Raw genomic sequence first — 14843 nt, forward strand, 5'->3', positions numbered from 1 at the left:
AGCATTATGCAAGGTTTTATCATAGGAAATTCTGAAAACAATTACATATCTCGTGAAGGTTAACAGGACTGTGCTTATTGTGAAACTACAACCAGAAAAAAACAGTTTATGTGATAACATGCTACAAACATAGCTCCCCATTAACTAGGTTAATTCTGGCCTTAATTACTCAAGTAGGTTTCCATTTTGAAATTAGAGTAAGACCTAATGCTACTGGCAGACAAGCCAATTCCAGTTGTTAGCAGGCAGTTTTGAGAACATTCTTCTGGTTTAGAGAGACTCCTTTGTTTCCATTTTGGAAAGTGTCTTGATATAGTAATTGTGTTGTTTATAATAAATGTCGAGTCTGCCTTCCTGCCTTGAATCTCAGTGGTTGTTGAGATACTGTAGTTGTAAGGTTTCTTACTTGGAGCAGGGAACAAACAGGAACAGATGTTCTTTTAAACAGACTTTGTTTCCATAGTAATGTTCCCCAGTACTGTATATTTTTATACCACCATAGAGATATGCACAAATGTCTGGAATCATTTTTCATCCAGATGTCTCATATGATGTTCTTAACGTGACACAGCTCTGAAACTTCTATTTTTAAGAACAGAAGTGGGAACTCTTTGGATTTAAGACTTGATTATGTAAAGATAGTTCTTATTGAAGCTTCTGAGTTGTCCTCATGAACCAAAGCCCTCCTTTGCTGAGTGTGCATAACCAAAATACTGTCCCCCTAATGGCCTGAAATGTAAGGAACAACAGGTGCAGTCACACGGTGTAAGGAAACAGTGACAGTTATTTGTGTGGTGCCCTCTTGACCCCTCAGCAGCTTGTGGTGTTTAACACACTCTGGGCAATGTGAAAAGACTGTTTTGAAGAATGAGACTAATGGCCATTTTCTGGAGAGTTTTCCTGGATGTGGAGGACTTCAATATGGGAAAAATCAGAGAAGTGCTTGTTAAACTTGAGCAAAGGGCAGAGTGGAAGTGTCAGGGTCTCGACAGTGATGTTCGCCTTGAAGGAGCTTGTCAGTGAAGCCATGCATCTAATGAGGTAGAGAGTGGAGAGGTAGGGATCACTCTGAGAAAGTGATCTTGTGTATACTGCTGAAAGGATATCAGCAGCAGAAAGTTAAAGTTGTTGCTGCACTCAGGACACGAGATGACAAGCAGTACTTTGAGGCAGGAAAGGGAAGGCTGTTGTTTGACATTATGTGGAAAAAAGAATTACCAGTTCTTAGACACAGTCTAACTGTGAGGGTCTGGAGGAGCTGGAGCTGATCTGCCATATGTGTGTCCGATGGCCTGGGTAAACAGAGTATAAGTCCTCGGAGTCTAACCATTTTCATACCCGTGCTGATTCAGGGAGAGGAAGATGGTGGTGTCCACATCACATATCCATTTGAGTCCCTGGTCTTGTCCCCTAAGCAGGGATGTACTCGCACAAGTTGATCAGAATCAAGCAGAGAGGACAACCTAGGGAAGAATAGGCTAGTGATGGCAGCAGCTAATTCTTGTTAATTTGTATCCCCTGCTAAATTCCTTGGAGCCTACTAGTGCAGCAATAAACAGGAATACACTTGTTGAGTGGGCAGAATCTACCTGTTTGTCCGAGTTCTGCACTGACTCTCTCACTGAGATGGGTGACCAGGAGTAAAAAGATGGCTTGTGGCCTTCAGAGTAGTCCTAAACCTTCCTCAAGTCAAGTTTTCTCTACCCCTTGGTGCTCCTTTATTTCACTTTTTCGTAGTGGGAATGTGCATGTGGCCGTTGTCCTATCCTTCTGGGCTTGGAACAGTGAAAGTATGAGTTCAGTCATGTGCTATAGCTCTATGTGTGGTTGGACAGGTAAGGTTCCTGCTGTGCTAGGGTGCAAAGTACCTTTAGCTGCTTCACTAGACAGGCTATGAGCTTACAGAGCCAAGAGAGCTGCTGGGGGCAGTCTGGTGCTGGCCTGGGAGAAGGGCAGAGAGAAGGGGAGCTTTGCTTTCTGTACAGCGGAAGATACCAAGGGTGTGATTCTCTGATCTCTGATTACTCCAACAGATTTGTGGGGGAGATAAGCCTTACATTGCCCCATCGGACCTCGAGCGGAAGCACCAGGATTTCAGAGAGACTGCTATCAGGCAGTTCCGCTCCGTGAAGAAGATGGGAGGGGAGGAGTTCTGTCGGCGCTACCAGGAACAACTTGAAGTGGAAATCGATGAGATCTATGCAAACTTTGTGAAGCACAACGATGGCAAAAACATCTTTTATGCTGCTCGTACCCCTGCCACTCTATTTGCAGTCATGTTTGCCATGTATATAATCTCAGGACTGACTGGGTTCCTCGGTATGAACTCCATAGCTACCCTGTGTAATCTCGTGCTGGGGATGGCTCTTATATCGTTTTGTACGTGGGCATACGTTAAGTACTCTGGGGAATTCAGAGAAGTTGGAACAGCCATCGATCAGATTGCTGAAGCTATATGGGAACAGGTTGGTATCTGTTTTTATTGCAAAATCTTCCTTTCTTGAGCAGACATACCAAACAGTTTCTGTTTAGTGCTGTGAGTAAAAAGCTGGTCTAGGCCTAATGGAGAATGCTAGTGCTGCCAAAAGGGAATTCTGCTCAGAAGTGTGACTGCTCTCTTCAGGAGGAGATGCCACACACAAAGAATGTTAAACAAGGTTAGGATCTTATAAAAGAAGTGTCACTTTAAGGCCTTAGTAGGTGCTTGGATGGTAGAGTGGAGGGACTCTTACTTTTTCAGAGCAAGGAATTCTGTTTTTAAAGGTATAGATAAACTATAGATGTGGTGGATAAAATATCTCAGATGGTGCAAGAAATGGGAAAGGCAAAACACTGCCCTCCTCACCTGATGTGATGCTGAAGGGCTGACTAGTCCTTGGAGAGAAGTGGCTGGGTGATGACTCGCAGCAGCTGCCGCAAGGGGGCTACAGCAGGTTTCTTCCTTCAGGAAGATTTGTGTTGTCTGTGACAACTTCAGTGGGTGCAACTGCTGATCGCAAGCAATGCCTAACAGACAAAGTCCTGAAAGAAAAGACATGAGTCTAATAGCACCAGAGCTGGAGCAGAAAACTTTCTGCAGTGAGATTTTACTGCCTGAATTCATTTGACACAGCTGTGCCACTAAGGCCAATGTAGAGAATTCCTGTCCAACTCTTGTAAGTAGTTTCTGGAGCATTTTGACTAGCTGTGTCCAGTGCCAGTAGAAGGGAAACACTTTGGTGCTGTTACTGGAAATAAAGGCCTCACTGAGCTTATCTGGGATGACATTTGAGTGTGTCCTATGAGGCATGAGCAAATAACTAACTGGAACCTTCTGTACAGATGCTTCTACAGCTGAAAAATTCCCGTGTTCAAGGTTCATCCTAGGCAGTGCTATGCTAGACCTGTCTGAGCAACCCAGTGGGGTTCCCAGTAAGGTTGTGAGTTACACTGCAGCAGAAAAAGTCTATCTTTAATAGTGGGAGGGAACTGAGCATCAGAGTACTAAACCTTGAGCGACACCCCTAAGTAGTGATTAAAACTGAGGCTCTCCAGTACTACTGTAGCTCCTTGCTTTGGAGCTTGGGGCTGAAGAGCACTTCAAGAAAAGTGGAAGGTGTCAGTTTTATGTGTAATACTTGCTGAGTGCAGCTGCTGCTGCAGGTTACCCAGAGCACATAAGGCTTGATTTGACTGTTACCTTCCCTGGAAGGGGGAAGACTTGGCTTATGCTGACAGGAGCATGCTATTTGTGGTCTGGAGGAAGGTGATCTCCAAAAGAGCTCGCTGGTGTTGCTGTTACAGCTGCACATTGCCAACAATATGTAAAGCACTGCAGGTCCTGCCTAAGCCGCTCTGATTAGATACCATGTTCTTGCTATTGATTTTTCTGAATCTCTGCTTTTCTTTTCCCTCCTTGCTTCAGAGGAATCCCAGGAAGGTGAGCAGTTACTGGCAATCAGGTTTTTTTTCTGAACTTGATTGACTTTCTGCTGTGTTTTAAGAGCCATTTTTCCTAACAGCTGAATTCGTGTTTTAGGTGTTTTCCAAACTCTTTGAAGTCCTTAGACGCCGAACGATTCGTCGTGCTCTTACATCAGTGCCGCGACAGCGACTCTCATCCAACAATAACAAGAAGAAAAACTAGCCAGTATTTTTAACTTTCTTTCTGTATCTGAAGTGTTCACACTTACACATATAGGACAATAAGCTGGACCGTCTGGGCCGGTCTGCATAAATGCTGTAACCATACCAGACTGATGCTGCATATGGGGTATGGAATTGCACATCCATCTTCTAGGAACTGTAAAGTGGTTTGAATTCAGTGAAATACTGCTATGTAGGAGGGGTATCACTTGTGTCAATAGCATGTGACTGCTTTAACCTCATTACTCTAGCAGCAAAACTCATTTCTCTTTCAGTTCATGCCACTTTGTGTCAGACTTCATCATTCTAAGTTTTTTCATTATTTCAAGTCTCATCTCTTTATATGGTTTTATATTTTCTTTTCCTTGGTTACCTCATTTTCTTGTTTCTTTTGCACATTTCTCATTCCACAGGTGTTGAAGCCCATGAGTGATAATTTGATGGAGGATCATATGAGACAGTCTGTAAAAAACTCTATCAAAGCAGGCCTGACCGAGCAGGTGGCTCACCATGCCAGACTAAAGACAGACTGACAGTTCGTCTCCTCTTCAACTCTACCCTCTCATCCTAGACATGCTTGCTGTACCATGAGAACTCAATAATAAAAAATAAATAAAAATAAACCAAAGTTTACAATCAACTGTAGAAGTAGTTTAGTGTGATTGGCTTCACAGATTGCTGCCATCACCAGGGAAGAGTAAGTTTGTCAGTGCTCAGCTTCTCAGACAAACTGGTGCCGTGGAGGCCGCCGGGGGTGGGAGGGAGGGTGTCAGTTTTACATATAGGCCCGGTGAACTGTGTATGTGTGTGTTTGGGGGTGAGGAAGAGGGGATCTTCCCCCAGTGTTTTGAGTCTACGCAGTCTCTGGCTTACAGGGGGAATCTGTCCTCTGCAGGAGCTGATTTCAGGGAAGTGTCGTGATCAGACCCACACAAGGTGTGCTCTCACCAAATGTACCCAGCTCTGCACCATCCCCTCGCCACCTCTACAAGTGTTTCTGTGTATCCAGTCGGTGGAGCCATTAGAGCACCCACTACATTACAATACATATCTTGCTTTATTGCCTTTTATACCAGTGTTACACAGATGCATGTGTTGATTCCTCACGCTGCTGATGGCAGGATTGGTGTGTAAGGGAGGCAGTGGGTCAGAGCAGAGCATGTCTTGCCTTGAACTCGCAGACCTGGTCCCGAGGGAGGTGCATATTGGAACTGAGCTGTCTTTTTCTGCAGTTTAGCCTTCATGTATATAATATTGCCATTAATTCTACTGGGGGAGAAATTCCATCCAAAAATGTTGCCTACAGCTACCAAGCAATGAGTTAGGATTGTCTGTACAGTGTGTTTAGTTTTTATTTTTTAAGAAATCACAGATAGGGCATGTATATGAAATATAAATATATAAATACAATTTTGTATCAAAGTTTTGTAGTTTATGGCAAAACCTGGTTCTGTGGTAGCTAAGTGCAGTTCCTGTAAAGGAATGTTTGTGGCTCATGTAAATGTGTGAATGCATCAACAATTTGAAGTTTTTTGATATATTTGTGATATTTACCTGCCTTGAGCACTGCAATCTCTCACCCCCTTGGGAAAATCAGTGGGAATGTTTGTTGTGAAACTCTTGTCTTCTGTTGCATTTTAAAGTTATTTCCTGTAATTTATTTTCAGTACATGATTAAAATCAGTTGTGTATATATGAAATGAAATCTGTGCTTATTTTTAAAAGATGTTCAAGTATGTATTCTACTACATAAACTATGTCAAATACTTATCCTGACAATTATATGAACAAATTGTCTATTGTACTTCATAGCTTTCTATTGAAGCTGATGTTTCTCACATGCTTGTCTCTGGAAGATGACATCTGTCTAGATCATACCCCCTCCCTGCGTAGGAAACCTCTGCTATTCTAAAGCACGCTTGACTTGAGGAGTTGCTTGTCAGATTCTGCCCTCCAACAACTGTATCACTGAAATCTTGTTACTGGCTTTATTTTCATTCTTGGCTAAATCAGTATCAACTGTGTGGAGTGTAAAGGCAGCTAAATAATTAACTGCTGTAGTTTCAGCTGGAAATGGCTCTGTGCAATAGCTGGGATTTTTTGCATTCCTGAATGGTAACAATTTTCATCAACATTTGAGCTTCATCAGTCTCCTCTCTCTCGAGTGAGGGAAATCATCTGTCTAGGACTAAAGCAATTGCACTGTGACTTTTGCACTGCAAAGAACTGCTGGGGAGTGGTGGTTACCTGCCCTCTGGAGATGAGGGCTCAGCTCCAGGTGAAAGATGCTGAAGATGAGGTAGGAATGTCGCATTTTATGATACTTTCTTTCAAACTGTACAGATTAAATACTGTTATTCAAACAAGCCAATGCTTTGGTGATTAATGTCTTAGTCAAATGATTGAGTCACACAGGGGGCTTGGAGAGGCCGTGCTTGCCCTTGCTGCTTGTGTTCTCCAGGAGGGTGCTCTTCAGATCTGAGGCTGTGCTCTGCCCTGCTTGCCCTGCAGTGATGGCAAAAGAACTTTCCAGAATATGGACAATAAGCTGGAAGGCTTTAGCTGCACTTTTTCCTTCTAGTAGAGAACTGAAACAGGGTATGTGGGGGGAGGCTTCATGAACACTGTGCTAACAAGTTGCAGAATGAATTCAAAATCCCCTCAGTTTTTGTGGGAGGGACCAAAGATGGGAAAAGGAAGGGGTCAAGATGACTTTTGAGCAAGTGTGGGAAGTTGATTTAGGGGATAAAAGGGGCTGGTCATGTGGCGACAGGTTGCTGGTGTGTGTTCTTGTCTGTTAACTCCATTTCTTACCTCTCCTGGCAGAAGGGACTCCATTCTATGTGCTTATGTGCACAGAGGTCCAAGTGCCAGCAATGGAAGAGTGAGGTGGTGTGTTGCTCTGTGAACAGCAAGCTGGATTTAGCCACCAAGTAGCGCAAGGGGCCTGGGAGTCAGGTATTGAAGCAATTCTAAATCTAGGCCGGATACACATTTGTTTTTTCCTGAGGCAACTTGAGGGACGAGGAGATCTGGGCTAACTTAGAGGGTCTGGGGTTTAACTGGGATCCATTTGTATTTGTTGGCCTCCCTCTGTGGGATGCAAAAGAGGCTCCAAGGACCAATTATGGTATAGACTTGTGTGTGGAGACCAGCTGCTGAAGGGTGTTCACAGGGGGTGTGTGCAAGGGTAGGCTGAACTAGCAACTGAAGCACAGCTTTGGGCCATGTCCATGTGCCAGTCACAGGAGCAGACTAGTGATCCAGAGACTGGATACTGGATGAACTGAGCCTCTTTGCCCAGTAACTGGAGGGATCCAGAGCCTGTGTATGTATTTCCCACTGACAGACCATCGTTCTGATCAGCTGGAGAGGAGCAGGATGTCGGTGTTGGTGCTGTTGTGCCAGTGCTGAACCTTGACCTGTATGAATGGCATGAGCACATGCATGGGAATGCTGGCTCAGCCCTGCTGCTGGTTGCACATGGGGGCATGAAGCTGGAGTGGCCTCACCTCCATTGGGCAACAGGATTGTGCACAGAGGGGGTACAAGGGAACTAAGAAACTTCCTTAGCAGAATACATGGGGGCATAAAGGAAATGACAGATGCTTGTTTTCTCTATCCCAGGCTACTCTGCTACTACTCAGGAAAGGAGTTCTGAGAGCTGTTCCAATTCTGTGGTGTATTCAGCCTTGCTGCCCCTGTCCTCCCTGAGCAAGCAAAAAGACCAATTTAACAGCAAAAGCATAGAGCAGAACATGGTAATTTACCCCATGCCTGCAGTATAGCTCTGGCCAACTCCTGCCTCAGAAAAGAGATACAGCAGAGCAAGGAAGGAAAGCTACGTGGAAGATACTACAGCTAGCAAAGTACAGCATAATGCCACAGGGAGACAGAGGAGGAGAGATGACTGGGAAGATGTAACAAGCTACAGCAGCCAAAAGAGGTGGAGAAGGCAACAACACTGGATATGTGTTCTGTCACTTCAGGAAGTACCTGCCCAAGTTCCTTGGGAGGGGAAACCCTAATCTAGAGCAACCAGTGCAGTGATTTCTGGCTCCAGAAAGAGATAAAGAGCAGGAAATTTCTGGCTATCTTATAACCCAGTTCTCCTAGAGCAGGCTAAGGCTAGACCACAGATTTTTCAAGTAGGTGGCTGATCCTTAAGAGTTACGGAAACTAAAAAGTACATCAGGTAGCCTGGCACAACAATAACGAAAGGGTGGAACACAGGAAGCCCTGTATGTTATGAACCAAGATATGCGGAGTGTCCAATGTGTTTTTTGATTGTGCCAGCCAAGTATGGCAGTATCTGAACACTCCCTGCCTGTTACTATTCTGGGTTAAAGTAATTAAGCATAGGTTATGGTAAAATTTAATTTTTAATTGAAAAACATGGGTGGGAGTAAAGACAATATTTACACAAGTTCCCAAGTGCAGCTCAACTCAAGAACATATGACCAGGAATATGGTAAAAGAATATGGGTCCAAAACAGAATTATGGAGGGTACCGAATGGTACAGCTTCCTGTTGAGCACGGACCTTCAGATAAGATCAGCAACTGAAATGAGAAAAAATGGAAGAATTAAAGTATGCACCAGGTGTGCTGAGAGCCACAGCCCAGCAGTACAGCACACCTACTGCTGCTCCCAGGTTCTTCCCAGGGGAAGCCAAGATGGGTTGGGCTTGGGAAAGAGGCATGTGGCAAAACAAAGTATCTGGCCTTTCTTTTCAGAAGCAGCAGGGTAACAGCCTGGCTGGGGCAGGCTGCACTCACCATTCATGGGCATCTCGTCTATCTGGGTGGAGTAGTACTGCTCGATGTCCCGCAGGATGCGAATGTCGTCGTTCTTCACAAAGTTGATGGCGACACCTTTCCGGCCGTACCTGCCTGACCGGCCAATTCTGTGGAGGCAGATGGAGAGAGGGAATGGAGCCACCTTGGGTAAGAGTCACCCAGAAGCACTCCCCCCTGCAAAGGCTCAATGTACCTGTGTATGTAGAGTTCTCTGTTGTTGGGCAAGTCGTAGTTAATGATCAGGGACACCTGGGGCACATCCAGGCCTCTGGCCCAAACATCTGTCGAAATAAGGACTCGGCTGCGAAGAGAAGGGACAATTAGGACTGTTCTACCCAACTGCGAAAGGGGTGAGAGCTGAGAACCCTCAGTCTCCAGCACAGGGCATTCCCTGCTATTGTGTGCTTGTCCTTGCCCACAGCACACCAGCAGTGTCTACACTTTTGCTGCATGGAAAGGTGTCTCACGGCCTATCACCAAACTTCAGTGAAGGCAGTGCCAACGCAGAAGGAATAACAACAGTACCTTTTAGAAGGACTAATGCTCCCAACAATTTAAAATACAGAGGACAGAACACAAATATTTTTTCCTTATTTTAAATGCAGCAACTCCCAATGTCTTCGGCAAAACAGAACCGACTAATTTTACACCTAGAAGTACGAGCATCCCTCCTAGGAAAGTGGTAATCTCCCAACCCTGCAACACCACAGGGGGAGAGATGGAAATCAGAGCTCTTCCTAATTTGAGCTGAACAAATCTTTCTGAGAGGAGAGGTACTATAGGTCTCCTCTTCACACACTAAAGAAACCCCACTCTGAGGTAGCAATGCTGTAAAGCAATAATAATAATAATAATAATGGCCAGTCTTCGCGAGCGAAGATTTGGGAAAGGTCATTAACCCTTCGAGCCTGCGCAGTGGATTTTTTAGGTGAGACACAGCGTGCGCTGAACTGAGCCCACCCTTTAATCCTGAGGTTCATCTGCCGGGGCCGAGCAAGCTTGGACAGTGGCAGTGAGGGTCTCAGAACGTAGGTTTTTGTTTAGAGTGACCTTCTCTTAGATGGATTGCCACACAGGGCTGACGAGCTCCATCTGCCCGGGGGGCTGGGAATCGAACCCGGGTCGCAGCGGTGAAAGTGCTGCACCCTAACCACTAGACCCCACCTTGCACCAGATCTAAACTCTTTCATGATGGACTCTCTCTCCTTCTGTGGCATGTCCCCATGCATGGATGAAACTGTGAAGTTGGCTTCTCTCATCTTCTCTGTGAGCCAGTCGACCTGTGAACACAAACAGCCCAGGTGAACTCTCTGCTCGGGACAGCCAAACACATCAGTTGTGTTCAGAGAATATTTGCAGAGATGTTGCTGGTAAGGACCGAGAGACACTTCACCAGGCATTCTTAAACTAACAGAAGTGAATAATCCTTAGAAAGCACTGGCTATATGATACAGGGCTCCACAAGCCCTGAAAGGAAGTAAGAGCATTTATTCAGAAAGTGTGGTTTTGTTTCAGGAATTACAAGCTATTAGAATAAGCACATTCTTACCTAGTTCTCTAAAAAGGCAATTCCTGTCAGCTGTATCAGCTCTGCCTCTAACCCTGTTGTTTAAGTTAGGCACATCCCAAAGACAAATGTTTAATCTGTGCTCTTACTGAATTATTTCCAAATAGAGAGGCAACCAGACCTCTTAACTAACCCAGCATTGTCTGAGTCACCCTCAGAAAGTAACATGCCTCCCTCTGATGGCTGCTGTACCTTTCTCTTGGTGTTACAAAAGATGACAGCCTGGGTGATTGTCAGTGTGTCGTAGAGGTCACACAAGGTGTCAAACTTCCATTCTTCCCTCTCCACAGCCACGAAAAACTGCTTGATTCCTTCAAGGGTCAACTCATCACTGTAGGGAAGAACACCACCACAAGCAGGTGAATACATGCAAAGCAGGTAGAAGGATGTGCTCCATCGGAGATCACACCTCTGCCCTGAGTGCTGTGGGTTGCTGGGTCCATGCACAGGTCTGAGTTGTTCTAGAAAGTCCTTGGAGAACTCTGCTCTAAGAAGGGCCTTGAATATGACCCATTCAAGAGAGACTAGAACTGCTCTGCTCTAGACAGACAGCTTCAATTTCTGTTCTCATTGTTTTACATTCAAGCTTCTTGACAAGAGACTGAGGGAAGTCTCAAGAAGCTTGAATGTACTAAATGGGGCAGTAGAAGAGATCAGGCAACACGGAGCTAAAGGTTTTTATGGCCTGCTATATAATAGGAAATTGACGGAGGAGGCTACAAAAATCCTTTGGGCAGCACAGGAATTGGATAAGTGTGAAAGATGGATTTCCACAAGAAGAGACTGCTATCCATGGGGAGGATAAGGGGGCAGCCAGGCCGAGCAGCAGCACACAAAACTGGACAAGGATAAAATCAAGAGTGATAAGCCAGCCTCTGCTGGAAAACAAGACATGAGCATGACTGCAAACACTCAGGTAATGGTGAGGGACTCTCTATATATTATAATCAGTTAATACTGTGAAATGCTCAGGGCTGCACTAACTCAAAGAATTCCTGTTTTTTCCAAGGAAACTCACTCACCGTTTCACCAAGATGCGAATGGGGTCTGTCATGAATTTGTTGGTCATTTCCAGAATTTCATGAGGCAAAGTGGCACTGATTAGAACCACCTGTGTAGCTGGAGGCAGGTATCTGTACACGTCATAAATCTGCTCCTTAAAGCCTGCAGTGCAAATCAAGTCACACAAAACAGTTTAGCACATCTTTCTCCCAAATATTCTCCTCTTTCACAATTTGATATGGGATTCAGTACTGGGTCTATGCTATGAGATGAACATTGATACATTAATCAGTATCATCAGACAAGGCATATTATGCAGTTTAACCCATTACAGCCTACAATTAACTATAATTGTCTAACTTTGGAAAAAGCAATTTTTAGAAGTGGGCCTGCCAGCTGGGACACCCTGGAATCTCAAAGAGGTGAAGAGAAGGCAAGTAAAAAGGAGACAAATGTTTTACCTTTATTGAGCATTTCATCTGCTTCATCCAAAACTAGCATTTTGATGGCACGAGTTCTTAAACTTCGACGACGAATCATATCTGTAAGATTTCACTTTGTAAGGTGAAAAAGCTCTGAAAGCAGGTGAGCCTACACTGCTCCCAGCCTCTGTCAGGGCACTTTGGTGCAGCAGGGACAGGCTCTTCCTCTGCTTTTTTTTTTTTTCCACGTGCGGGGACTAGCTCTGTGTTCTCCCAGCGACAGGTGCCTGTGTAAGCCAGGGCTGTCCGCTTCTCAGAGACCCAGAAGATGTGAGCTTGAAGGCCAACACTGCCACTAATAGTAAATTTTAAAATCTTCATGCAATGAAACCAGAAGGTACCGGCTGCAAGTGTACCTGACTTCACAAAGGGGGAGCAACAACCAGTACACAGAATATGTGGACTAACTTTGGCAATCAAGTACACCCGGCTCCTGTCCCCTTGAAGATACTTAAGTATTTTCTAGGATTGTAGTATTTTCTCCTTAAAAAATATTCTTTTTTTCTATGCCACCATATAAAGACACACTTCATCAATGAAAAACAAAACATAAAAAGAAAAAATGAAAATACTATCCTCCCTACTGATTTCTCTCTAGCCTTTTCCAGGTATTACTACAGCAAGTTGTTACCTTGTTCCACTTCACGTTAATATTACATTAACGGTGTCACGATAAATGTAATTTCCATGCTATTTAAAATCAAAGCACCCAGAAGCTAAGGAGGTTCCAATGACTCAACTCAGCTCTGAAGCTAGAGGTGATGCAGCCTCCCAAACTTCCTTACCGAACACACGGCCTGGAGTGCCAGCAACAACGTGCTGCCCATAATCCAGTTTTCGGATGTCTTCCCCCACGTTGGTCCCTCCGATGCAGGCATGACACTGGACATTCATGTAGTCCCCCAGAGCAAGAAGCCCCTGTGTTGATATAATGCAAAGGTTTAATTACCTGAGCTCTTCTAAGTTTGCATTTGTGAAGAGATGCAGGTCTGCACAGCCAAACCACAGCCACGTGGGTTTTTTAAAGAGATGTAAGCACAAGGAGTTGGAGGGATTTTTTGTGTGTGTTACCCAAACCTTAACAACAGCAGGTCTTCAAACACTGGGGACCCAGTTCCCCAGGGATCACAGCTGCTTTAAAAGTGTTGTCCTTAAAAATTCGGTTAGGACTGTGTACAACCTTAGGCTGCCAACCAACACGGTCATGCAAGCAGTAATGGATACAATGCAGATGAGCAAAACAGCTCTTTCAGGAACAGAAAGAAACAGTGGAAGAAACAGTGGAAGCTGTGCTTTGAGCTCTGCTGGGGAAACACCAGAGCACTGGCCTCAGGCCTTGCCAGTGCTTTACAGGCAGGGATTTAAATGCTCTTACCTTCTGAATCTGCACAGCTAGCTCTCGAGTGGGTGCCAAGATCAATGCCTGGGTCTCACGAACCTGATTAAAACAAATGATGACATGGAAGTTAATCACAGGCCATAGAGCCAAGTGTAAAAGATTATGGGTCCCACAACACTCTGAAATGTCACAGCTGAATTAAGGCTCAGTATGCCTAGAGAGTGGCTTTCAAATAGAGCATTTACACAGCAACAGCCTCTTTTAAGTTACTTTTGACAAGAAAGCATTTAAGCAGTTCTTTAAGAACTTATTTTTCATTCCAACACAATTTCTGACCAAAAAAAGTGTCTACTTTTCTTGCAAAGTAGAAACAAATTTAAAACCCTTCAGTTTTGTACGTTTGGTTCAGATAAGCACCTTGCATTGCACAAGGATTCCAAGACAATGTTTTAAAGTGTCAACTTTGAAAAATATTATGAGCACATTACAGAAATGAAGCAAAAGCTGATCTTTGCATTTAGAACATACAACCTTCACATTTATGTCCCCAGGCAGCAACAAATGAGTAACAATCCAAGCTTTAAGAGGATACCAGCCTACAGAAAAACATCATTTTATTCAATAGCATCTACACATTCAAGTTAATACTTAAAAAGCATGGACATGATACCCCTGACCACAACAAAAGCAAACATTTGTCAGTCAAAAATCTGGGTTTGATTCTGTGCAATGTGTGGCAATTGTTCAGACAGGCTGATAATGCTACAGGACTGTCTGAAGACAATTCTGCTTACTAAGAGATTAACTTAGCCCTCTAATAGGTGAAATAGTCTGTTAAACCCAACTTTATAATTACAAGACATTATCTGAACTTATTTTGCCAGACTGGTTTTAACAGTTAAACTGTTACAGAGTAGAATCAGAATTTTGTCTGAGGTTCACCGCCCATAATTAAAAGATTTCAATGTAAGGCTTCATTTATTAATTCCAAACAAAAAATGGTTTTTATGATCAAGACTATTGATTTAGTAAAAAATATTTTCTAGCACATGCTGTGAAATTACCTGTATGTCCAGGCACTGCAGAACAGAGATGGAGAATGTTGCTGTCTTCCCTGTTCCTGACTGTGACCTGAAAAACAGATGTTTGGTGAATACTCTGGATGTCTGGACAAACAACACAGGCAACTTTGACATATTCCACCCCTCGGCTCTTTGCCACTCCTCCATTGCAAAGAACTCAATAGTGGCAACAGTGTATTTGACAAAGGCTTGTTGTGATCACAGCATGATCTGCTGTCAAGCAGCTTTGAGATCTGCAATACCAGGGACAGAACACTCCATTGCAGGGTCCCCAGCTCTGGCATGCCTACTCCTTATCAGACCACATTTTAACTTCCTGTAATCTCTCATACATATAGTTTTTTTTTCTTTTCAAGCGAACAACAGATAAGCCAATACAATTTTGAAGGCTAATAATTCCCACTAGTGACCTACAATAGATTTTTTTCAGTGGCATGCATATCCTTCT

The 14843-nt window shown here is 44.1% G+C and overlaps 2 protein-coding genes across 7 annotated transcripts in view; one reads left to right on the plus strand and one right to left on the minus strand.

The window, feature by feature from the left end:
- The window catches only part of ATL2 (atlastin GTPase 2), a 48276-nt gene extending 42446 nt beyond the window's left edge, over positions 1-5830 (plus strand). For 2 of the 6 annotated variants that reach the window (XM_017818822.1, XM_017818826.1), the window contains exons 12-14: positions 2034-2465; positions 3905-3919; positions 4019-4526. In XM_017818822.1, the coding sequence (XP_017674311.1) occupies positions 2034-2465; positions 3905-3919; positions 4019-4126 (555 nt within the window). In that variant the 3' untranslated portion in view covers positions 4127-4526. The other 4 variants (XM_017818821.1, XM_017818824.1, XM_017818820.1 and 1 more) reach the window with 3 other exon arrangements.
- Positions 5831-8488: 2658 nt separating this feature from the next.
- Positions 8489-14524, minus strand: EIF4A3 (eukaryotic translation initiation factor 4A3). The gene is made up of 10 exons (XM_017818827.1): positions 14378-14524; positions 13350-13412; positions 12760-12892; positions 11954-12034; positions 11513-11654; positions 10683-10821; positions 10088-10203; positions 9117-9224; positions 8903-9030; positions 8489-8686 (listed from the first exon to the last, which is right to left on the minus strand). The coding sequence occupies exons 1-10, from the start codon at positions 14507-14509 to the stop codon at positions 8670-8672; spliced, it is 1059 nt and encodes a 352-aa protein (XP_017674316.1). The 5' UTR covers positions 14510-14524; the 3' UTR covers positions 8489-8669.
- Positions 14525-14843: the final 319 nt, after the last annotated feature.

Source organism: Lepidothrix coronata, unplaced genomic scaffold (assembly GCF_001604755.1).
Source record: "Lepidothrix coronata isolate B3197 unplaced genomic scaffold, Lepidothrix_coronata-1.0 Scaffold71, whole genome shotgun sequence".
Classification (NCBI taxonomy): domain Eukaryota; kingdom Metazoa; phylum Chordata; class Aves; order Passeriformes; family Pipridae; genus Lepidothrix; species Lepidothrix coronata.

What these genes read in the sequence shown, in the direction of transcription:
- EIF4A3 (XM_017818827.1), bottom strand. Translation starts at nt 14,509, where the DNA reads ATGTCAAAGTTGCCTGTGTTGTTTGTCCAGACATCCAGAGTATTCACC. An exon ending in CACTCCAGGCCGTGTGTTCG is followed by an intron (nt 12,035 to 12,759) that starts GTAAGGAAGTTT and finishes GAAATCTTACAG; the next exon opens with ATATGATTCGTCGTCGAAGT. An exon ending in ATTCGCATCTTGGTGAAACG is followed by an intron (nt 10,822 to 11,512) that starts GTGAGTGAGTTT and finishes TCTTCCCTACAG; the next exon opens with TGATGAGTTGACCCTTGAAG.